The following is a 25,217-nucleotide window of genomic DNA, read 5'->3' on the forward strand; positions in this document are numbered from 1 at the left end:
GAACCAGTTGCCCAGGAAGGATGTGGATGCCCCAGCCCTGGCTGTGTTTAAGGCCAGGTTGGATGGAGTTCTGAGAAACCCTGGTATAGTGAGAGGTGTCTCTGCCCATCACACGAGGCATTGAGGACTAGATGATCTTTAAGGTCCATTCCAACCCCTTAACTTTATATGAGTTGAATGAATTTATAAATGTAGCCTTTGTTTGGTTATCTTCACACAGAGATAATATAGAATCATATCGAACCATGTGCAATGGTGGCCTGAAAGGGCTGGTTAGAGTAATGGCCATGTCTGAAGAATCTGCTCTGTTTTTGCTTTCTGTGCAATCATAGCTCACATATACAGCTCAGAAATAACAGGAAGGGCAGCTGAACCTGAGCTAACAGAAAACAGGCTCTTCGTTTCAAATATTCTGGAATGATTTGGTTGCTAAATTAATACCTACTTATCTGGCTGCTGACTCATACAAGAATTGGAGTCATTCAAAAAGAGGTGATTTTGAGTCTAATTTCAGCAAGTTAATGTGGCCTAACAGTGCTAATTGTGCTTTCTATTTCTGTTGAATATGCTGCTGCATCAAAAGGGAGCTAGAATGCAGTAGTCAGTGGGCTATAGTACCGAGGCTGGAGTTAAAACACAGCACTAAGATGCTTGCTGCTTTGAAAAATCATAGACTCACCAAATAGTTTGGGTTGGAAGAGTGTCTTTTAAATGTTTTTAATGTTTTAAATGTTAAATACACCTTCCTGCCATGGACAGGGACATCTTCAACTAGACAAAGAGTGTCTGTGCTTCCTACACTTGCATCTATTTTGCTGCAAACTTGAACTTAATGGGTTTAATGCATAGTCATTATGTTAAGCCACACAAACGTCCGATCAAGCGAAGCCAGAGCGGTTTTAATTTCCACTAGGATCCAGATCTAGTTTTAAACTTAAAATTAGGACTGAGGCTTTGCCCAAATTGTCAATACTGTTCACCCGATCATGCTTCTTGGAAGGAGATCCCTTGTGGCAGGCTGTGTACAGCTGTGCCAGCTTTCCTGTAAACAGGCTCCCAAGAGCAGAAACCGTTCCTTCTCTTGTCCAGAGCAACGCAGTGCAAGAAAAAGATCTGACTATATGTTTCCATTGTGCAGAAGGTTTCTGTGGCTCCTTGTTGTCTTAGAAATAAAATAGTTTTACTATGACGCAAAGCAGCATGATAGTAATTTCCTTTCAGCAGATGTTGAAATTATTGTGGTTTATTTTTCTGAGAAGGAAACTTCTGTTAAATTCAGGTGTTATGAAGCCTGATGCAACTCGACATGGAGAGAAAGCCATAGCCATGGGAGCAGTAGGCTATCTTTATAAGCACAGCATGGTGGGGCCATTTTTATATAGTTCCTTTGATCATGTGTATGTTTTGGTCTGGCCACAAACACTGCATTTACAGTCATGGCCATGTGAATGATCTGAAAGATGATGTGATTGTCATGGGATTAAATTACTCACTGAGGTTTGTAGTGCATGAATTCTGGATCTCTTGCTTGCAAATGAAGTTGTTTCTCTGAAAATATAGTTAAAAGTATGCAGGATACAACATTTTTACCTAGTTGCACAAATTTGCCTAGCTGTGCTAACTGGAAACCAGGAACTCTTTGAGATCACTCTGGAAACTGCTATAGCATGCCTCTGAAAACAGTGTCCAGTTCTGTCTTGTTGAACATGCTTTTGTTAGTAATAAAGCCTGCACCAAGACAGTGTTTTTCTTTCCTTGATAAAAGGAAAAATGCACTATTTCCCGGAAGGCATAGGTTAAAAATATACCTGGATATCTTGATTACTGTGCAATAAGCAGAGTAAGTAATTTTAGTTCTTGCCACTTGCAGACGTATTTTCCATTAATGAATATATTCTCTGAATTTTCAGACATTAGGTAATAGTATCTTTTCCTGTTTGTTTTGGGGGCTAAAGTGTAATTTAGAGGGATATGCCAATTTCTACTGAAACTTTAATTTTTTATTTCTAGGAGTGCAGCCGGCTTCATCTTACAGTATTTCCTGAGCTGTGTGTTAAATATTTGTTTTAAAGAGAAAGCTATGAAAAACAAGAGAGGAGGCAGTGGGGGTCAGGAGTATGTGTGTTTGTGTGTGTGTGTGTGTGTGTGTGTGTGTGTGTGTGTGTGTGTGTTGTGGCATTGCTGGCCATCCAAAGATAGCAGTTTGTGAGTTTAAATGAAACACCAGCCAGGAGAACTTTGATGTATCAGCTAGCAACAGCAAGCAATTCAAAACAAGATGATGATTATGGTGAGAGTACTTCGGTATTCCCCATGGTTGTTTTTCTCAAAGTGATAGAAACATCTAGTTGTTTTTTCTTGAAAAGAGAATACTAACAATGCACTAGCCATGCCATGAATTTTTGCATAAGAACAAAGCATCTCTTTGTATCCTGCTGGTAGACTGTTTGTGGGTTGTCTCTTGATACCTGCCCTATTGTGGATAGAGGGAGTGCATGCAAAAAGGAACAGTAGACTTGATGCTCTGGACTGAGTTATTAATCTAATTAGACATACCTTGATGAGTGATTTTGAATATCTTAATTCATTGTTTAAATTTGGATGTCAGTATTTACCTTCCATTTTGAAGCGAATGGTGGAATTCCTAGCATTAGGAAATTTAAGAGAGTCATGTGTCTTGATTTTCCAGTTGTCTTAAAGGAGTCCTCCATGTAATTATGGAAGACCTGAAGGGAAGAAGTGCCTTTATTCAAAAACTGTTTTGAAAGTCTCTGAAAAACATTGTGAGGCTTCAGTTTGTGCCTCATAGATTATCTGTTTTGACATTTTGGATCATGATTTCTGTCCTGCCTATTGTTACTCACAAAATGAAGCTTCTATGCACAAGAGGAATTACCAACTACTACTTTTAAAATTAAAAGTCATCCATGCCTGGACTGAAAGTTGTTAGAATCATAATAGGAATAATCATGTATTAATTATTAGTATATTTATTGTCACTACTATTAAATGTAGAACTTGAAAGCAGACAGTGTGGGAAAACACATCAGACTTCTCAGTGGTGGGGTGCATTAATGGCAGTCTCATCAATGTGGTGTGTACACCAGATATTTTCTCACAGATGGTAGTTTGGCACACACGACACACACGAGGATCTGAATTCTACACAAGTAGAATTAGTCTACACAAGTCTAAAAACCTAATGTAATTGCATAACAGTGTAATAGTACAAATCCCTTGTGTAATTCCTAAGCTAAGGCAAACAAATTTTCAGCATACCCTAACTGTGTAACAAGTGTGGCTGTCGAACTAGGAATTGTGGTTGTGAGCTACTGGATACTTCATCTTTCTGTAGGAGCACTGTTCAAGAACAGCTAAATTAATGTAAGCTTCCTGAGTGGAAACAAAATCATGCACAAATCAGATTAGCAGGAGTCTGCAATGAGAGTTCCTATTGCAAATGTCTGTTGCTAATAGATGTTTCTCTTAGATTGCAGCTTCAAAGAGAGATTTTTAAAAAATGGTATTAATTTCCTTGAATAGTGTCATACTGAGAAAGCTGCAGTCTGAAGGATTGTGTCCAGGGAACAGATGCATCATGGACAACAGTGGTCCCGACTTCTAACACACTTGGATACACTCAGGACCACCTACAGGGAGGGAGAGTGTAACTCAATTTCCACATTAATTCAATCCCATGTCTTTCAATGTTGATAGTTGTGAGGGCAGCTTGTGCCCTCACATCATCATCCATCCATCCCTTTTATGGATGGCTTTTCCAGTAGGGGCGGAACCGGGGCGACTAAGCTGATTTCACCTAGCTATCTTTTTCTTTTATTGGTTGATTTGGTTTTGGTGTTGCCTTTCTTCAGAAAGAAGCTATAAATAGTTATGCCTTTCTATCCCATTTGTTAAATCTTTTTTTGCATGCGAGATCATATGCCAAAAGTACATTAGTCTTTTACAAGGCTGGAAGTACATAGAATAGACACTGTAAACATATTTCCTTTAATTCAGAAGCCAAGATTCACACAGCGTATGAGGGGGCTCATCTGTCTGTCTGAATTTGCTCCTAATTCCAATAAGGAATAGTACAAAAATCCCATTCTGCCACTGCTGTACAAAGCAAAAATATTGAGATACGGCTATGTAAAGGTGTCAGGACTGGCCTCAAAGTGTGTGTATAAATAAAAAGCTCTAATTTTCCTCATGCAATGAATTATTGTAATAGTACATTACATTTTGGGTTTATAGCTGAGATGTAAATTTTTAGCCTTTCAAAGTTCCTGTTTTCCTCATGCAAATCTGGCTGTTTCCAGTTGCTGAAGTGAAGGCTTAGCATTTGTCTATTTACCTTCATGGCCACAAATCATTTCTTTAAAGCATTTAGAGACATCCAAAGTCAATTTACTGGAACAAGTTTTTTGGCATATCTCCAGTGATCAAAACACATGTCAGAAAATGCTTTGATAATTCATGCTTCTCATGCACTAGTTACGTGCCTTCTTGGTTTAGATTCCATAGCAGCTTCCTGCTGGTTTCTAAAAACCCTTTGTGTTACAGTTGGAAAATATAACCACCGAATTTCATCCCTTTATTGGCATGTAGGTTACATAATTTTGTGCTGCTCTGCATATACATTATTTTGAAACCTTTTTATTCCTATATATAAAATTAATTTGACCAAACAGTATACTTGGTATTGCCAAATAAGAATTGACAGTGTGCAGATGTCATCAATAATAAAATCTGTGAACAAGGTGTTTGGGATTGTGTAATGTGTTGACTTCAACCTCTACCAAATTTGAGCAAGTCTATTCCCTGCAGCACTCTGTTTTATGCTATGCTCTTTAATGTCTTCATGTTTCAGCATTGCACTGAAAGTTTAAAGTTAACCAAATAATATAAAATGTCAAAATAAATTTAAATGATCACAGTGTGTATGTTTTAAAATGATTACTCAGAAGGTGTTGTATGCTCCACCCTACAATCCTTGCAGATGAGTTTCACTGAAATCTATGGTAATTTTGTCTCAACAAGTTCTGCTGCTAAAATCAAGTTTGTTATGTCTGAAATGCTTAACGTATAAATCTAGCACAAAGCAAGGCAGTTGCAGCTCAGATTCCCTGGTTTCTAAAAAGTATGAACAAGTCTGGTTTAGATAGTCCATGCAGTGTAATGAAAAATAAAGTCACTATTAATGTTCCAAACTAAAATTTTTTGATATTAATATTTCCAGAAATAACTTGTCACCTATTTTTTGTTTCTTTTTCTTTAATGTTGTTACAAGATGGTTCTCTGATGTTCTCTTCAGAAGTTTTAGCCTGGAGTCATTTAGTTAGATCTGATCAGTCAGAATTCATCAGCTGTTGCAAGTATCCACTCAATATATTTTGTTTAAAGTGCTGTATTGCTTGTTCTTAAAGTGTTTGTATGGATTTACAATTTTCCCAGTAATAGCATAACATTACATGCACACATGTCAGAAAAGTAAAACTATACTAGCATTTTACATCAGTTCCTGCTAGTTTGCTCTGCAAAACAGTTTGTTTGCAAGTTGTGATGAAGCTGCAAATATGCAAAAGAAGGAGTATTTTTTAGACATCTGAATGGTAATTTCTCCTGCTACTCCATTCAAGGTCTAATAAAATCTGTAATTAAAAATGTGCGGCACAGGAGTTTTTCTGCGTAATTGTTGATTTGTGTAATTGGGGAAATTGGATTTATAGTTAGATTCACTGTAGCATTTTTTCCAGAGTAGCAGTGTATCAGGAAAAGCAACTAATTTTAAATACATGGCCAAGCTCTCTTGTGCTGAATTAAAGTGTCTGTGATGTTTACCTAATGTGTTTTTTGAAGTGTCACATTATATAATTTAATTATGAAATTGTATGGGTAAGCTAATAGTGCTGGAAAATTACCATCAGAGTTAATGTGGAAAAATGCAGAGATTTGATTTGAGCCAGTAGTAACCAGTGCTTGACTTTCTTTCTAATATTGTTTTTCTTCTTACTTTTTATTGAGTAGTAAAGGCATTTCAGTGAAGAGTACTTCTATCTGCCTTTTGTAATATGGTACTTTAAATAAACCTTTGAGCATTGTTCAAATATAAGCTAATTGTGGGCTACTGAAGGTTTTTGTCATAGAAGTAGAAATAGAAATAATAGAAATAGATATATGGGGTTGTTTCATAGTAATTACCATAATTTTACTTTTGTTTATAGACACCTAATTATGTTTTAATTTTCTTTTTATTAAAGTTTTTAAATTAAAATATAGTACAAAATGAGTCACAGCAAAATATAGTTTGACAAAATCGTTCTGTAGGTGTTAGGTGGCATCGTGTTCAGCCTTGAACTGTGCATTATTCTGTATCACAGCTTTGAATTACAACTGAATTTAGTTGTTTCAACCACAAATAACAAAAATTTAATAGTAGTGATTCCCAGTTTCCAGAGATGTTTGGCTGTCTTTCCTACATAAACAACAGCCCCGAGAGCTGTTGGGCAGAGCTCAGGAGAGTTGCACAGAAGGAGCCATTTAGGAATGGCTTTAGGAAACCAAGTAGAGGTATGTTCTGCAGGTGAAGTGCCGGCGGTATGTGTGGCTCCCGCTGGCCGCAGCCTCTTCGCAGCTGCGGTTTGTTCCGCTGCGTTTCAGCTCAGCCCGCGCCTCCCTCTGCGCCCACCGTTCTGGCCGTACCCCTCCTGGGGAAGTGCATGCTCCTAATCAAGTGTCCCATACAGAAAATGTGGGAAAATGAGACGCGAAGCAGAGTTTCAACTTCAGATATATTGAAATACTGGAAAAAAATACTGGTGCTCTAAAAAGTGGTGAAAACGTGGAAGTCTCAGAGGGAAGACAATTTCATCCTATCAGTGGATTTTTCTCCCCATCGTTTTTGCTTCCCATAATGTTTTCTTTCTAAATTTTGTAGCACAAGTCTTTTGGTCCTATCCACTTCCTCTACAAATCTAGAGTTTCAGCTAAGCAAAGTATGGTAATTTTCCTTTTTTTAAAAAACCTCAGCTTTATGTAAAAATATGTAAGGTTCTCCCCTGCTTTGACGCCCTGCCAGATTTTATGGTTTTACAACCCAGTTTCCTGGAGAGAGTTTTAAAAAAATTGTTACTGGTTTGTTTTTTTTTCTCTTCCCTATTGCTGTGTGAGTAATTTAAAAACAAAACAAAACAAAAACCAACTGGAGGAACTGATTGTTGGGAGGAAACAGTGAGATGTCAAACATTAAGTAAACATTCCAAAAACAGAGGAAAATCCAGTCACCAAAACCAAAGGAAAACACCCTAGCCAAGCAACCCAATGTCTGTATAACAAAAAAATGGAAAAAAAAATTAAAAGAAACAGAAAAGTATGTCACTGTAAAGGAACTCACATTTTTCTCTTATAAATAACCTACAATGTGTTTTTTAAAAGAGAAGCAATATTTGATTTAAACAGTAGCAGGTATAAGTGGAAAGGGGGAGAGGCATTCAACAAACAGCTGGCTAAAAGCCATCTAAAGTATGTTTTCCCATGATTGTGAGGTCTCAACAGCCTGACTCACCAGCCTCCATTCTATCCTTTGCAATTTTACATAATCAAAATCTAGATTAAACGAATCTGTCTTGCTGTCTGCTGCTGCAGTTTAGAACTGTGCTGTGATATAATGTGCATGTGTGTATCACCACAGTATCACGGCTCTACAGAGAGAGCACTTACTTGGTGGAACTGGAAACCTGAGCTTTAAAAAATAAATATATATAAATGGAAGTTCTGTATACATTGAGAGGCCCTTAAATTGGTTGCCTTACCGTGAGCAGCAATGGTTGTCATTTGCAAGGTTGCTAAGCATAAATCAGTAATTTTCAGTGTTCGGGCCAATAAGCTCTAATTGTCTTGGCAATACAAATTTAGCCATGTAAATGCTGAAAACGCCAGTCGCAACAGTTTGGGGTTTTGTCTGTCCCCTGCTGCACTACCCCTGCTCTCCCCTGACCCTCCCTCCTCTGCGTCTGCTTTACTTTTCAAGTCAGTTCAAACTTATGGTCAGAGATCCCAGTGGGACTGAAAAAAGGGAAAACAAGTTTTCCAGAGAAAAACAGTCCCAAGCACTGTATGCAATTTAGGCATCAGTGAAAAAAATTGCTTTCTGTTAATGTCACAACATGTTTTTGTTGTCACAGTCCTGTTCTTCCCCTTGAGACACGTCTCAGAAAGGTTCAGATCTCTAATTTGCTCCATGCAAATACATTCAAAATTAATCAGTATTGTAAATTAATCACTATGTTTCTATTGGGGCAAACTATTTTCTGACTACAAAGGGTAATACAGAAAGGTAGTATGTACTGGAAAGGCTGCTTATTTATCCTGGCTTTGTTAATGATACAGACCTGCTGAAATACAATTGCTACATTTGTTTCTCCCAACCAGATTGCCTATGAGCTGGGCTTGGTGTTGTGAAATCACAGAGACCAGCACTTGTCATTTACTGTAAGCATGCAAATTATTCATAATATTCATAATGCTAATATTAACAATGAGCAGAAACTACAGTTGCAGTCGACTTTTTCCCTTCATTGCTTTTATTTGTATTAAAATTTTATTTACAATACACAAAATGCAGTTATTTTGAAGATTATGAAATATGTGCTGTCCTTGCACTTGGTTTTTCAACTACTAACGTAAAATAGTATGTTTATTGACTATGTTTTCTGGAAGTCAATGCAGTAGAACCTGAAATTAAGAGTCATTCTGCAAATGGACACACTCATCTTGTTATAGAAAGCAAGAGGGTAACATTTCTTCTTTTGGCTTTACTTTTTAGAAATGCAAATATATTCAGAGGCAGATGAAAAAGTGGTTAACTTTTACATTGTTATTGCCCCTGGAATTGTAAGATTTGTCAAAACTAGTTTTGTGTTGTTTAATGCCAAAATTAAAATTTCTAATTAATGTGATTATTAGATGAGAGATAATATTCCCAGAAGATCACTGAGAAAAAACGCCTTTACTATGCAAAGGGGGTAGGGAAGGAAAGAAGTGGAATAGGATCACCGAGAGCCAGATGTAATTGCAAGGGTGGAGCATATCCAAGACTGGTTTGTGATTGGATTGAGATTAAGAAGAAGAACTTGTGTATTTAGTCTGAGAGAAGACAAATATTAGAGGCACAACAGCACAGCTGTTATCAGGTTAAAGGACTTCGTGCTCTTGCTAACAGAGTGGAACTGAAATTGCATTTGCAGTAAGTACGCTCTCCTCTTTTGGCCTTTTTAGAGTAACAGTGAATTTCTTTTATGCTTTACCAATTCTTGGAGTAACTCAGCTGTTACGGGTTACAGCACTCATTTTGAGTATCAGTGGAATTCCTTTCCTGTCACCTTCTTGCCTCTATTGTCCATTTGCAATCAGAAGTTGATAAGAAGTTGGATTTATCATTAATCACTTGTTTTAAGTGTGTTTATGAGATAAAGTCGCTGTGTATTGCAGTGTTCAATCACAATATTCAAACTCAGCTGAGAGTGTTTTACCTGCCAGTGCCACACTGGGCATTTACGGTACAGCTGGTATCTGTTCCGTGACTTTAGGAGTATATGAAATACAGACTTGCTTAGGAAAGGTTGCAGGGGGGAAAATATTTCTAATACACATGTAATCAGCTTGCTTTGCATGTTTGGATTTTTTCCTAGGTATTTTTTTTTAAATGGCGAAATCTTTGACAGTTTAACATGCTTTTCCTTATTTAAAGTGGATCTTTCTGCAATTTATGCAAAGATAATTGACAAAATGAAGACCTATCCACTGATTCATAGCTAAGCTGATTGTGGGCAGCAGTTCGCCCTCTTAAGAATCAATGGTGAAATAACCATGAAGAGAAACATATTTCAGTGTACAGTGCCTGCTTTGCTTAGGCCTCTACAATGTATGCACTCTGCCTGGGCAGTGTTAATTTGCAGAGGTGCTGAGTGTGCCTGGTTCCCAGCTTTCTGGGACTTACAGGTATGTATCCATCTGAAAGTCAGTGCTGCAGCTGCTCCCCAGGTTGGAGTCAGTGATGCACAGAAACTGCAGCATATTGTTGGAGCCGAGATGTCTGTGTTTGAAAATACCAGGGTAGTAAAAAGAGTTAAATTTCCAATAAGACGCTGTTTATTTTAATGTATTTTCAGGCTGGGCCAACTAAAGTTTTATACAAATTAATGATTTTGTTAGATTCTGCTGAAAATAAGCAGCTTTTAACAGAAATTGGTCTAAGTCTCTACAATACTATGCTTTGAGCTAGTTTGAAAAAGCAGTAGCTCTACTATAACTGCAAAATTCTTCAGTTTTGCAATTAATTTATTAAGGCTTCTAATGTAATTGTGAAAGGTACATTTAAGAGGGCCAAGTGCATAAACCAATGAGCAAGCTGCTTCTTTCTCTGGAGGTACTCGTGCACATCAAGTTAATTACACCTGAGTGTTTGCGGCATTGTGCCCATAAACTGTGATTGTCATGGGGTATAGGTGATGATGTGGCTGGGATTTTGAGGCATATTCAGGGGATTACTTTTAAGCATGGGGAAAAAAGTGCAGAGCAAGCTAAATCTCTACTGCCTAATTTGAAAGAAAAGGAAAAAATGCTATTGATTTTCGTTGCTTGATTTTGGTTTTGGTTTTTTTTTTAAGACAGAACTATGAAGGTTTAATTTTGCCAGTGGAAAGTATTCCTTAATCATAGCTGTTTGCTCCTTGTTAACAGTAGCTTTCCTAATTTCAAAGACTTGCAAATGTCATTTAGACTCAAGCTAGAGTAATCAACTGTCAAGTTTTCATTTGTTAATAATAGGAGTTCAGTGATAAGACACTTGTCTTAAATCAGTAAGACACCTTGGAAATTTTATCTGGAAAAATAATAATGAAAGTGGTATTTTTACAATCTTTTATAAACTAGGAACTGTTATGCCAAATTTTTTGCTGGAGGGAGATTTTTATAGTGAAGTTATAAACACATGAGCACTGCAGTTTATAATGGAAACTTAAGGTTCATTTTTCCTGCAGCAGCACACACATTTCTAAAATGAAAGAGACTGACTTCACCAGAAGAAAAGAGCTGATAGAGCAGCTGCTTGCCTTTGCTTTTTAAGAACAAGACTCATACTAAGCAGATATTTTGCTTGTACAGTGGAATAGGTTGCCTTTCAGTATTCAAATCATCCATTACTTACCTTAAATTAGGTTTAAATGATTGTTATCAAGCCATTTCATAAATTAGAACGTTTAAACATTAGAATGTTTAAAACTTTTATGTGAATAACTTGGCGCTGTCACTGTGTAGCACTGCAGGTTCTTGCAAAAGCCAACTTTCAGTCAACTATTTCCATAGCAGATAAGATTATGAATTACTGTTGAAGTGCTGTACTAGTGGTTATCCAGCCGTCTGTATTATAAATAGTGCTCTGCTACTGCACAGTCGGCCCACTGCTCCCTGGCATTATCTGCTTGATTGTTTTCACATTTCTATTAAATCCAGTGACGAAGTGCTGTTCTTACTCTTCTTAGCAGAAAAAAATAATCCCTTGAAGATAATGGGAACTCTCCTTCCATAAGAAGTATGTGATGACCCCATAGGTCAGCAAATTTTCCAGGTATCCTTCTTGGAGGTCAATATTCTTTCTCCCCCCTGCTTTCCTAAAGAGGTAGGAGTGAAATACCATGCAGCCTTGGAAATAAGGAAGTGAATGCTGTTTGAAGGAGGGTCGGCTCCCCTGCTGTCAGTAGCAGTGATTTTCTCGAATCTGCCCTTTTACCAGGAAGTCCTGCTGCGGCCCATCCTGGTTCCTCCAGGTCCATGTGCAAGGGCTTAAGCAGAACATAAAATATCTGGTGTGGAACCCAAAAATGCACAGATCAGGATATGGAGTGCTCTCTGCTTAACACACGTTAGGTCCTTTTGCTAAGGGGAAAAGTACTATGGAAAGGAATGGCAGTAAATTGAATAGATTTTCTGCACATTTGCAGAATAACAATTAACAACTTTAATCTGGGGATTTTGGTTAAGGATTTATTTTAATTTTTCTGCGGCTTTTACCATTGCTTTGTCAGTCATTTGTAAAGCATTGGAAATGTTCAAGTATTAATAAAAATGAAGATTGTAGTAAATTATTGACTGAAAATATGGTAGAGGATCTCTATTTGAAAATGCAGAACCTAGGAGACTCTTTGATTTCAGCATGAAAACTTGTCTTTGTGCTTGCTTCTGGAAATCAAGTTGCAGGTACCTCTGGTTTATGTTAAGTTATTCCAGGTACTCTGCAATGTGATGCATAAACCTAATGGATGGAGGTCATGAAATAAAGTTACTTTAAGCACTTCATTGAATCTTCCTCACAGATGCATAAAACCCAACCAACCAACCAAAAAAACCAATAAACCTTTAAACACCACCACTACTGTTTGGAGACAGGTAAAAAAAAAATTAAATTATTGCATGGGGAAATATTTATGTACTTGCATCCAGTATTACAAAAGCATAAAAACCTGCATGCAATTAATATATTTAAAGCCTCTAATTTTGCCTCAGCTATTTATAAGGGAGTTTATGCCTTTAATGTCATTTTTATTCTTACCCCTTTATCAGCTTAGTAGTTACTTAGTATGTTTGAAATATTTTTTCTGTTTCTGTCACATATTCATAAAAATCAACATTTCTATAATCACAAGAAAGTACTAGTTTTGGGGATTTTTTTAAAAGAAAGCTGTTTGGAGGCTAGTGCTTTGATGCAATCCTGTTTAATTGAATAAAGTTCCCGCACAAAGCTGTATTTATGAGTCAAAAAACAAATCCATTATCAAGATTGAAAAGTCATTATTAATGTGTCTGTATGTGAAAGTACTGGTCAGTACATGTGATGAAATAGCTCCTGATTCCTTTTAATGATTCACCTATCCCAGACGTTACAGAAAGTCTCATCTGAAAAACATGAGCAGAGTGTAGCTCTTATATTACATTTTAAACTCATTTTATATGACAGTTACTTCTGAAAACATTAATACTTCAACTAAATTTTTGGGTTTGGTTTTTCTTTTTTTTTTTGCTTTTTAAGAAGTTCTGCTCCTGCACACACTAATGGTGGGCCAGTGCTGTCTCAAGCCACTCAATTTCTTGCACTCCTTCAAGCTAAAAAATCTGTGAGTCAAATTGCAGTTCTGGAAAGTTCATGTCCAACAGGTTTGACCTTGGATTATTTTTATAATTAGTTCTCATGCTCCCGTATAGGTGAAATACAGATTTTGAAAGAGAAAATCTGGCAGTGAGATCTTTGCTAGTATCTTTTTGAATAGCACTGGCATAGTGAGGACGCTGTGCAACACTCATCCACTTGTTCTCAGATCTTTTAAGGCCTTGATTTTTTTTTTCCAATGTTAATTGTCTTTTGCAACAGTTTAATTTAAAACCTTATCCATATTTTTAAAATCAGGAATAAAAAGTAGTGGGATACACGTCTTCTGTCCCATATCATACTCATCACAATAGGATTTGAGTAGCTTTCACCAAAGTGTTAATCAATGAAATGTTGTCAAGTATATTGTTGTCTTATCCTCTGTCCCTGGAAAGCTGTGTTCAGTGAAGTATTTTGTTTCAGAAGGGTTTTTTTGGGAGATAGAAGTGGTCACGTGCTGCTTTTTTTACCTTTCTTTTTTTCTTCCCTTTTTTTCCCCCTTTAACTACACCGTGCTATGTATTTGTAGTAGACCAGGCAAAACTGAGAAAGTTGGCCTATATCTGGAGTGAGAGGTAATGCCTGGCTGTGACCTGTGATCTTTGGGCAGCAGTCAGAATTCATCAGTGTAGTCTGCATTGGTTGATTTTGTGGGCATTGGGGTGGGAACCACAAAAGAACTTGAAAACCAGTATAACAGGTAACCGTATGGTAAGCTGTGTTGCTAGAGTCATGGTGCAGTGTTCAGTGCCAGTTATCTTCTGAAGTGCCAAAGGCTTCCTTTTGAGGTGATGAGGCAATTGGGCTGAGAAGTGACAGCACCTGCTGAACTAGATGACTTTCCACCACAGTGAAAGTGTTCTTTCAGACAACTGGATAGTTTTAGTCATGGCCACAGTGAGATCTTAGTTAAAAAAAGTATTCTAGAAGCTGATGGTGGTGGATTGGCATCTCTGCATCTTTGATCAATGGGGACAGTTTCATGATTGCAAACTCTATATACTGCTTTTCTAGATTACCAGCAGCACCTACTCTTAGGTTTAGATGGTTAGAACTACATCTGTTTTAAGGTTGTCTATAATTAAGACTTGCTTGGAGGTATGTGTGTGTTTCTGAACAGTCTGGTCAACTGTATTCTCAACAAATGCAAAAAAGCCCAAGACCAACACACAAAACAACAACCAACCAGCAAACAAAACAACTCTAAAATAAAAAAGGGATCAAATGGATGTGGTATGGTGAAAAAATTGTTGTGAGTATGCACAGGCTGTGGTGGATACACAGTCCACCAGAGCAAGATTTCAGATCTGAAAAAAATATGGTCTGGAAATGCAGTTTATCTACAAATGTTAAAAGACACATGACATAATTAAATATGAAAGCACTCATTACCTGTTGTAATGTTGCAGAAAAGAGAATTGATTCTTGTGGATTCCAGTCGTAAAGGGTTAAGAGATGGAAGTGCAGGTTCCCATCTGTGCCTTAATGCTTTTCTCCAGGAAGGCTTGTGACACTGTTAGTGCTTTGTGATGAATCTCAGACAGCCCTCCCTGAAGTGGTGTTGTATCCTGCAGCTCCAGCATGATCTGAGTTGATAAAATTGAGTTGATAAAACTTCCTTCAGCACAGCCGTGCTAGTGAAAGCTTTGAAGAGCAAGTTCTTTCCTCCTTCTTCAGGTTCTTTCTCTGAATGTTTGGGCCATCTAGCAGGTACTAGATCTAGAACCTTTGTACTTGACTTGCCAGAAAGAAAAGCGTTCTGGTGAACAAGCTGAGATTTCCCCAAGACCTGACCACACCGTAAGAGAGTTGGAAAACCTGTAGTGAATTCCTTGAAGATAACAATCTCAGCTGAACTCTGGGCATTGTATTGGTAAGTATAGGCAAAAAAAAATTCTGTGCCAGAAGTAGCCAAATGTGTACCACACTTAAAAGGAAAAGAACGATACTTCTTCAAGCTGGCCCCTGCTCAGTTCTGTTGCAAGGATTTTTCATACTGAAGAGGTATCTTAACTTCCTGGGCTAGTTTCCAGAGACAGGATTTTTCATTTTCAGTGCTGGGAGGTGAGGTTACTTGCCCAGTAATTTGCAATTTATCAAAGCTTTGAAAAATCAGTTAATTTTCTTTGGCTGTCAGGTTTTTGTCGTTCTTCTAGTACTTCAGATGAGTAGAATAAATCTCTTTGGGTTCTGAGGGTGTTCTCACTGACAGTTGTGGCTCATTGTTCTTCTTCAGCTCTTCATTTTTCAGTGTCTGCTGTAGTCTGCCACTTTCTTTTAATGCTTCAGAGGACACTTGATAGCCAGTTGGTTCCAGAAGATCTAGATGTTGGTCATTGAAGATGATATTATTTATACTGCCACTGATCAGCTTAGGCACATGATTTGGAGCAGCTGAGACCTACAGGGTGGACAAATTAGGAGGCAGATACTTACTTGCACTTCAGGATCTGCTACAATGTGTGTATGAAAGCTTTCCACCAATTGCTAAGACTTGGTAGTCTTTTCTATGAATTCTCTAGTACATAATAGTCAGAGACTCTGCAAAACACCCCAAAAGGTCTCCTTGGCTTTGCTCTTTGTAGTTAGATGAATAGTTTGCTGAACCTGAGTGCCTCTGCTGAGTGTGCTGTTAGATGAGAAAAGGTGGTCTTAATGCCGGGTGCTTACAGCTGACGAGCGCTAACCACAGCTGATATTCTGAGCACCTCCCCACTGCTGGGGACTCCTGAGATCGAGTGGAGGGACGCCTGAAGATCCTGCTGTTGCCAACTTCAGCTTTGGTTTGTGTCACAGTAATGCTGTCTGTGAAGTATGAATTTGGCTTCCTGTGTCCACTTTCTCTTGATGTGGCCATTTCATCTGAAAGCAGGAGCAGCACATACTGGAAGCATGATAGTAACTGGCAGGGCTGGTGATCTGCATAGAATAAAGAATGTGTAGCCTATTATGTTTAAAAGGGAATTATTATGCTTGAGGGTAAAGTTACAGTGAAATGTTTCTTTGAGAAAGCTAAGGATGAGAGAAGCACTGCATAACCTGACTGAACCTGTAGTTGAAGCCACCTGTTTTTCATTTTGCTGGCTCAGCAGTGTGTTAGATCATAAAGGTTTAATCATTTTTGACATTTCAGTGCATTTATGTTAGATTGCAGATGCTGAATTTCTTTATAAGTAGATCTTCTGTCCATTAAGTAAATTATGGGAAAATACTTCATACTAAAGCCTAAGAAAAAAAGCTTCAGTTTAAGGACTGGTAGACGTGGCTGGCCTTTTAAAAATATTACTGGTCATCTGTAACCAGAATATCAGACACAGAACATAAAACAGGGCTTTATGTCCTTCATTCAGCAATGTTTTCATATTTGTGGCCAGCATATGTCTAATCTTTCTGTTTTAGTAGGTATTGACCTTAAAATTATACCTGACACAGCTTACCTGCTTTCAAAAAAAAATCCTTAATTTTGATATTATAAGGAGGAAAGTAACTGGGAACAATATCCCAGTGCAATTGTTTATTAAATAAATTGGTCTCAGTGTCATTTTTATGTTCTGCTAGTAAGAAGTAAGTGATGCCAGATGTAAATGTCCCAGAAAATGCATTTTGAAGTATGACACAAGTGAAATGCTGATGAACTTGTTGGAATTAATACTTTTTGAAATAAGGCTTTTTGAAACAAAGTTCATAGGAATATGTTTTTCATGATAATTACCAGGCACAATTCCTGGTTTGTGTTTTCAAAATGGTTGTTGAAAAATGAGTTCCTGATCAGATATTGAGAAAAACCACACACATTGGGAAGAGATATCATAGAAGTGCAGTTCATAAGTAGATGAGAATGTGTTACAGACTGAGATATTTTGCTTTTAAATATAATGAGGACTAGTTATCTGTCATAAACATTGAAAGGGGAGCTGACTTTTCATCAAGAGAGAAGTCAAACTGGCCCAAAGAAGTTCAGCAGGACTGTCTTTTTCACTACATGCTTGTGAGATTTTGTCAGCCTCTGGCAAAGATGGGTTTTATTTTGCAAACCATTTCAGAGCATTTTGATGTCAGCTGCAGAATACTTTTTTTCCTGCTTATTAATCAAACAGCAGACTAGTTCTTTCAGAGTTAAACTGTCTTAGTGTTAGAGTCTCTCTGTAGTGTTTTACACTACACTAGTTAACAAATGTCAGTGTGGACATTTTTTATTGAATTCATATGTTACTTGATATGAGTACGTTTTAGCCCCTGAAAGGTGGCAAGGGAGGGTGGAACATGCCTTTTTTTCATTTAAAAGAAGTCACTGTGCTGATCAGAATCTGAAGAATATTGTTTGAGGTAAACAATGACAAGATCTGGTTTAAAACATGGTTGAATAAACAGCATTTTCTTGAATTTTCAAACTATCAATTTTCTAGACAGTTTAAAGAATGAGGGGATTTGTTCTTCAAAAGTTTTTTATTTAGTTGCAGCCTGCAGAAAAGAGCATTCAAGGCAGTGGGAGAGAGTTTAAAAAATAAAATTCATTCAGGGATTTGTTTGACCAGTGTGACATAAAAGTGCAGAGATGGCCTGGATCTATAAATCCTGTCTGTTGGACAAGTTGCATTGCTTTCTTGACTGCAGTTTATGAGGAAATTGAGCAGGCTGCAAAAGGCTGAGTCAGTGTCTCTGGAGGTATTTAAAAAACATGTAGATCTAATGCTTAGGGACATCATTTAGTGGTCAACATGGCAGTGCTGGGTTAGTGGTTGTACTCGTTGACATTAGAGGTCCATTCCAACCTAAATTATTCTGTGGTCAAATTTTGTCTGAAGGAAACCATTCACAACTGAACTATGGGGTGGAGAGTTTCCCTTTCTTTTCTTAGAGGGGAGTGGGAAGGAACTTGGTTTTGAGTTGGGAAAATTTTATAAATACATAAATGAAAATACGTTTCATGGTTTTGGGGTTAGGACACAAGACTATCTTCCACCAAATACAGGAGAAATACACTGTGCCTTAGAAACTTTAAACATTTCTGTGTAATTTTTAAAGGTTAAATTGCTTTAATTCTCTATAAGGCTTTGTTTTTCTTGTATTTCAGCCAGCATTTTCCAGTGCACAGTAGTGATTTTTTTTTCCTTTCCCCCCCTGTTTTTTGCTCAGTGTAAACAGTTCCTTGCTGTGGTTACACAGACAAATATAGCAGAGAACCCTTTTCTTGGAGAAGATTCTCCCTGTGCATTTTTTAACCATTTTTGGGAAGAATTGATCTATGTGTGCATGCGATAGAAGGAGGCAGTAGCTGTAAATTGAAGTGACATCATATATATTACTCCCATTGATCCACTTTTAGACTAGAGCCAGGATAAAAGGAAATGGCATCAGGGAGGAAGTATGCTCATTTAGGCACAGATCCCAGTGTGATAATGGAGTAATAATAGAAATCACGCCACTGTCAATCGGTTGCTGCATTAGTCTGAGGCAGATTTCCCCTCCAAGGAGGTTTTCAATGACTTCATTCAAGTGCAGGCAGGAGCAAATGGGATATTCAGCATACCAGCTGTACAACTTCAGTGATTTGTGTCCTGGCGGAGGGGTGCAGTGCAAGTGCTGGTGCTGTGGATACTCAAGTAGATATATCTGTGTCACATTTCATGGCTGTGAAAGGTCAGTAGTCAAATGTTTCAGCAGGATTTTTTTTTTCCTAGTATAAAGGGTGAATCTGGCATTTATTGCATTTGTTAATGTAGGAATTGATAAATACACTCTTTCGCGTGGGTGGTCTTCTGGGATGTGAGGTCGATGACCTGTAGAGCTGCTATACCAGACCTCTGAAGAGGAAAGATCTGTTTTCTTTGTGCTTTTTACAGATTAGGGATTGTACCTTGAAAATTCATGGTGTTGTTCAGAGAAAACCTTTCAGTCCTACTAATGCATTAAGATACTCTTGTAACGTACTATAATGGCTTAAGTGTTTTGTGTACTGATATGAATAAAATACAAAGTGTGCTTCTCTTACTTCCAAGAGATTTGATATACAGTGAATCTCAGTTATATTTTCAGCTTGTTTATGTTTTCTTTAATTCTTTCATCTTGCATTTTTCAAATACAGATCCAGTTTTGATATTCACTATCATTTACAGTTTGTTTTAAGGGTAATAGCCTCGTTACTCAAACTTTAAAACCACCACATGAGGTAACTTAGGGGAAGCAGGGGTCAAATTGTTGTTTAGTGTCAGGACAAAGTGAACTTTTTCTGAAGGCTGAAGAGTTGGAGGAGAGGTTTTACAGTCTTAAGGGCAAGATAGTAGATACACAGTGCTGGGATACAGCTTTATAGAGGGGATGATGTTTAAGTACGTGTGACATGACAGAAAGCCTCTAGTGTGCTTGAGGCACACTATACTCATTTGAGGCACAACATATTCATTTATTTCTTCTTTGTAGTGTCCATAGTCACAGCTGGGGGAGGGCCAATGCAGCAGGAATCAGTTGGGACAGGAACTATCTACTTTACAGTATAAATAGATGGTGTTGGAGCAATCATTGACATATATGAAAACTATTTCTTTTCTATATCTCTTTTGTAATATGAAACTATTTCTTTGCCACATTTCTTGATTGAAGCGATCTGCTTTCATGGTTGCATGTATTTGAACATTTTGATTGAGCATTCTCTGTTATAGTTCAGAGTATGGAGGGGTATATTTTATTTTATTTTATTTTATTTTATTTTATTTTATTTTATTTTATTTTATTTTATTTTATTTTATTTTATTTTATTTTATTTTATTTTATTTTATGAGGAACACTGAAATTTTGCATTTAGGGTGTTGTGGTTGTCTTCTGAATGTTTTCAGCCTGAAGACACGACTGAGACTGTGATGATTATCCTGCTGTAACTTGCTGTGTCTGTGTTGTGTACTTTCCTATGGGTGTTAGATATTCGATATGCATTCACAGAATATGAGTTGTACAGGGAAGTGGTTATACAGTGATTAAAAAGAAATTTGCATTTAGGTCTCTACAGTATTTATGTTTAGATAGCATTTAAAGCAAGGACCTCTTTGTATTCAACATAAGGCAAACAAATTGAAAATTGACAAGATGCATCCCAAATAATTCTCCTGGTATGAAAGATGGAAAGTAACAGGTAGGCAGGACAAATAAGGGTGGTGATGAGAAAAGAAAAAACAGTGAGTGGGGTTTCTGACAGAAAATTCCAAGTGCAATTTTTTGAAGCTTATTTATAGCTATAAAAGACTGGTGTGGTGAGAATGATTCTCATATTGTTGTGTTTCGGGAAAAGAAAATGTCTGCACCCCGTGAAACTCTAGTCAAATTTTCTGTCTCTTGGCCTAAGATAGGGAGTTTAAGCAGAGTCTCTTTTATTGAAAGGAAAGGGTAAAAGTGTAGATGAGAACGTTCCTCCTTTTTTGTCAGAAACAAGTCGGGGAGCAAACTGTAATCGCTGCGCCCACTAGCGCCGCTGCGGGGAGAGGGCTGCCAGCGTTCCCCTGCCAGCCCCGCCCTCTCCGCCGGTGTTCGCTGGCTCCTGCCTTGGACTGTAATTAATCCATGAGCGGGAAACTGGTATGTAAGGTATCATCTTGGGCAGCTGGAACGTGGGAAAACAGCAGAGGCCATGGTCTCGTTCATAGAATTGTACATGCTGAGTTTGAAGGGGCCCACAAGAGTCACACCATATGCCTGACAGCATTGTCCGAACACTTAGTAAACTCTTGGGTTTGTTTGTTTGTTTGTTTGTTTTATTGGGGTGGGGGTTCTTTCTTTGTTTTACTGACCCTCAAATCTAAATTGATAGGATTTTAACCTGTAATTCTGAAAAAACTTCAGCCATGATGCAGCACTCGACAGCCATAAAATAAGGGCATGGCTGCTTCTCTGCTGCTGCTCTTTTGTTGGCTTCAATGAGATTCTGTAATGCTACCTTAAACAATAGCTTTCTGTGGGTGAATCTGTATAGCAATTATACTGGAGATATATTATAAAAAGCTCAGCTGTTCTGTGCCTACGTATTCAAGCAGCTGTTCTATAGTTTCTACAAATTAAGTATTGTTCTGTCTTTTTAGTTAGCAAGGAAATATTTCTAAATCTAACAAAGAAGTTACCTTTCTTTGTGTGGTGTTCTGCAACATTTTGTATTTTATTGTTGTTCAGAGTTAATTTTGTTTTCAAGTAGAGTGACTTCCCAGAGCTTTCCCTGTTTTATTTTTTAACTTGTCTCACCAACCCCCTGGCAGCTGCTGTTGGACTCTGTAGTAAGCATTTAAGCTGCCATTTTAGTAGTTGTCCAGAAATGAAATATTCAATATTTGTAAGTATCTGACCACTTTTAAAAATATCGTTTGATTGGCAGGCTTTGGTATTACTTACAAAATGTTCCATTAAGAGCTAGTAAGATGTGACATGTTTTCAGTCTTCAGGAATACAGTTAACTTTACTAATAAAAAAATGGAAATAAATCAAAATGCAAAGAAACCAAATTACCACACTATATATGTCTTTTCCTCTTTATTCTGATTTAGGTACTAATCAGTCTAAAAGGGAAGAAAATGTCATGTAGCTTAATTAGTTGTTAATGTAGATATTTTACAGATTAACACTTATAAGAAGATCCTTGATATCTTGATGGACTTACTGTCAGAGATTGGGAATGCAGTCTTGTTCAGTCCACATAAACAGCCCTGGCTGTGGGATGTGTTGTTGGAAGAGGCATTTCCTATAGCTGACTTCATTTCACCCCTGCTTAGTGCATTGACGTGGCAAAGCAGACATGGGCAGGCCGCGAGGTGGGAACAGAAAATTGCCAAATGTGGTGAAAGCTGGAAATACTGTCAAAGTAACAGGGCATCTTTTTTCATCAGTCTGTCTCAAGAACATTAGAAGTGGGTTGGTTTCTTTTTGTACGCCAAAGCTTTACTGACAATCTTTTCCCTTCCCCCTTCCTCCCCTGGTGCACCATGAAGATGAATAGTGGGGAAATTCTTGGGGCATATAACAAACTTCTAACTGATCACCTTGGAGCCTGAATTTCCAATAGATGTTTCCTGGCAGCTGGTGCAATTTCTCTCTGAGGTCTGTTTGAATTATTTATTTGTTCATCCAATAAGCCTATTAAACAGAGCACTTAAGCACTGGCTACAACAGGCTTCTAGTGCTTTTTTTTTTTTTTTTTTTTTTTTTTTTTCTGCATTAGGTTCCAGTTCAAAATGGTATATTCTGGAGTCAAGCAACAAACTACTGAATATATATCCATTTATAGATGCTATACCGTGTGTGCCACAAACACAACATTCATGTGTATTTCCATGAAAGGATGGATGGTTTGTGACTCATTGCACTAAAATATGCCTCAAAATATGTTTTTACAACAATTGTTTGGTGGCTCACTTATTTGTTTTGTGTTCCTTTGTTCACTGTAAACATACCATGCAAATGCTTGTATATCAGATAAACATGTCACTCAAAAATTATTTATTCATATGCCTTGTTGATTCCTCATATTATGCACTGTAAATTATTCTCTCTTTTTATTTCTTCCAAGCCCAAACAAAATAGAATTACTTATTTTATACATTCCTTAAAAATCTTACTTATTAAGCCACGATTATATTTCTATAAGATAAGCATGTTTTAGATCTGACCTAACCACAACAATGGAAACCATGGAAAATGAGTCCTAATTGTGCCCCAGGACAGTCTTTCAGAACACAGACACATAAACCCTGAAGTTTTTCAGAAACCAGCTAGATGTCCAAGTTGTATTTCAAGCACGTGCTGGAAGTACAAAGGCTATCACAATCTTGTCCTCTTTGGTTTGGTTCCATTTACATTACTCAGCTAGAAATCTCCATTCACACGTGGTATTTATTTTTCTTTTAGCTTCTCCCTGACCAGCTGGTCTTACTTCTGGAGTCCCTCTTGGAGGAGAAGACACTGTGTCCTAGAGTATTGCAATACTTGGAGAGAACATACCAGCTCCGGGAACAAGATGCTGAGGTAAGTCACTTAAAAACAAATCTCCCTAACGTACGCTGCTGTGTTGTTGACTGGGAATGACAGTTTTCCACTGGGAACCAGGCTCACTGCAGTTCTTCTTTTCCATGTCTGAATCTGGAATTGGATGATCTTGACTCCAGTATTGTTGCAGGTTCATATGCCGTAATGACTCGGTATTTCTGTGTGTTTTGTGTAGGTTCAGGTGTGGTTTGCATACTGTAGTAGTTAAGTACAGCAGAACCCAGATGTCCAAACTACTTTACATGTACCTTAGGCAGCACATTTGTTCAAGTGTTAAATTTTTCACTATGTTTTTTTGTGTAGTGGAGCCCAGTTTGTTTTCCTTGTGATATTGTCTCCAAATGTAATCATGTCAGTGACATTAATATAAGCCCCCGAGGAAAACACTGCTTTATATGATATTGTAAAGGATAGCATCTCTGCTTCAAAGTGCTTTATATCTTTGTAAGGCAAACCAGTAAATATTCGTTAAGATATGCAGAGAGGACTCTTTTAAGTCCCATGGTTTTCTTGAGCTGGGAGAGTTCTGGCAATTAAGGCAGCAGAAGAAGTGGCTGAAAGTGTCCTTGCAACAAGCCTTTGCTTCAAGTATGTAGTATTGAGGAGAAGAGGTAAAAAAGTGCAATGATGAAAATAAAGGATGTGTAGAGATGTGTGTGTGTGTGTGTGTATATGTAGAAAACAAGGGTTAATTATGATTAGCATACAATCAAGCTATTGTGCAATGAAGGAATATAGTGAACTTAACATTTGGCTCCTATTTATTTAAAAACTTCCTTGCAGAAGTTTACAGAAAGCCAGTGTGTCTTATTTACCGTGTTATAGTTGGAAATTTTTTGGCAATTATTAGAATTGAAGGAGAGAGCAAAATCTGTATTGTTACTCTTACGTTGAAGTTGCTGTGTGGGTCCTTGGAAAGACTTGGAAATCCAAACCTTAGTGTAAAGATTGATAGGACAGATGTCTACCTTTTTCTCAGGAAAAAAACCAAACAAAAAACACCCAACATTTCAACTGCTGTTTACTAAACCTTTTTACTTTTTGTTGATACAGTTTTCCAAATGCCAGATTTGTTTTTAATTAGTACTTTAACCAACATTTCTATTTATAGGTATTAGAATATATTTTAATCACATCTGAATACCAGTGAAATGTCAGTCGTTCTATTATGGGAAGAGGAATTAACAGGGAGATAGATCAAAGCAATAACTGTGTTGTTGCTGTTTCATGCCTCTGTAAGCATGTAATTGTAAGCACCAGGCCACAAGCTTCAGTTTCTCAGGTTTTTCCTTTCTCTTCACTTTCATGCTTTCTTTTTTCCTTGCATTGTTACGTAAAAGTACACAAACGATCTGTCAGAATTTTTTTGTGACGAAACTCCACAAACCCACAAGATTAGGACCTCTATGAAATGAACATAATCTCCATTTTATTTTACAAGGTGAAACCAAGGGCTCAGCAGACAACTCACTTAGAAGTACAACTAAGGTAACATTACCATTAGCATTTTACCAGTCATCAGATCCCAGACGCCTGCAGTCCTTTAAAGGGAACTAGCTCTCATGGCCTCACCTACCTGAGGAACAGACTATTTGTGCCTCATTCTCATATATGTGCACAGCAGATTTTCATGACACTAGGAGAAAGAACTGCAGTCTGAGCCTGCTCTTGTCTAGATTGTAATCTTGTTGTGTTACTACAGTTCAAATGTTCTCAGTAGCTAAAGATCAGAAATGGATTACTAAAAATAAAAGCATAAAAAAGCTTGCAGGCAGGCCAATAAAAAAAGAAACTCAATGTCAGAGGGTTTATTCCAGGATTTTTGGTAGTAAGGTTGTCAGCTGTGTTCCATCCAGCAGCAGAAAGTTAAGAAATAAATGTTTTCCTATTTTTGAAAACTAGTGTTTAAATTCACAATCATCTTCCAGTAGGGATAAGCAATAGTGTGAGAGAGTACACCAAGCAGTGTGGGTGTTCTGTATTTTCACAAAGTCTGGTC

General features: G+C 37.5%; 1 protein-coding gene across 6 annotated transcripts in view; it reads left to right on the forward strand.

Annotated features, from left to right (window-relative positions):
- The window catches only part of AOPEP (aminopeptidase O (putative)), a 186,465-nt gene that overhangs the window by 139,652 nt on the left and 21,596 nt on the right, over nucleotides 1-25,217 (forward strand). For all 6 annotated transcript variants that reach the window (XM_063422452.1, XM_063422454.1, XM_063422455.1 and 3 more), the window contains one exon: nucleotides 23,081-23,197. In XM_063422452.1, coding sequence (XP_063278522.1) covers nucleotides 23,081-23,197 — 117 coding nt within the window. The remainder of the gene's footprint in view (nucleotides 1-23,080; nucleotides 23,198-25,217) is intronic.

The sequence above is a fragment of the Prinia subflava genome, chromosome Z (assembly GCF_021018805.1).
Source record: "Prinia subflava isolate CZ2003 ecotype Zambia chromosome Z, Cam_Psub_1.2, whole genome shotgun sequence".
Lineage (NCBI taxonomy): Eukaryota > Metazoa > Chordata > Aves > Passeriformes > Cisticolidae > Prinia > Prinia subflava.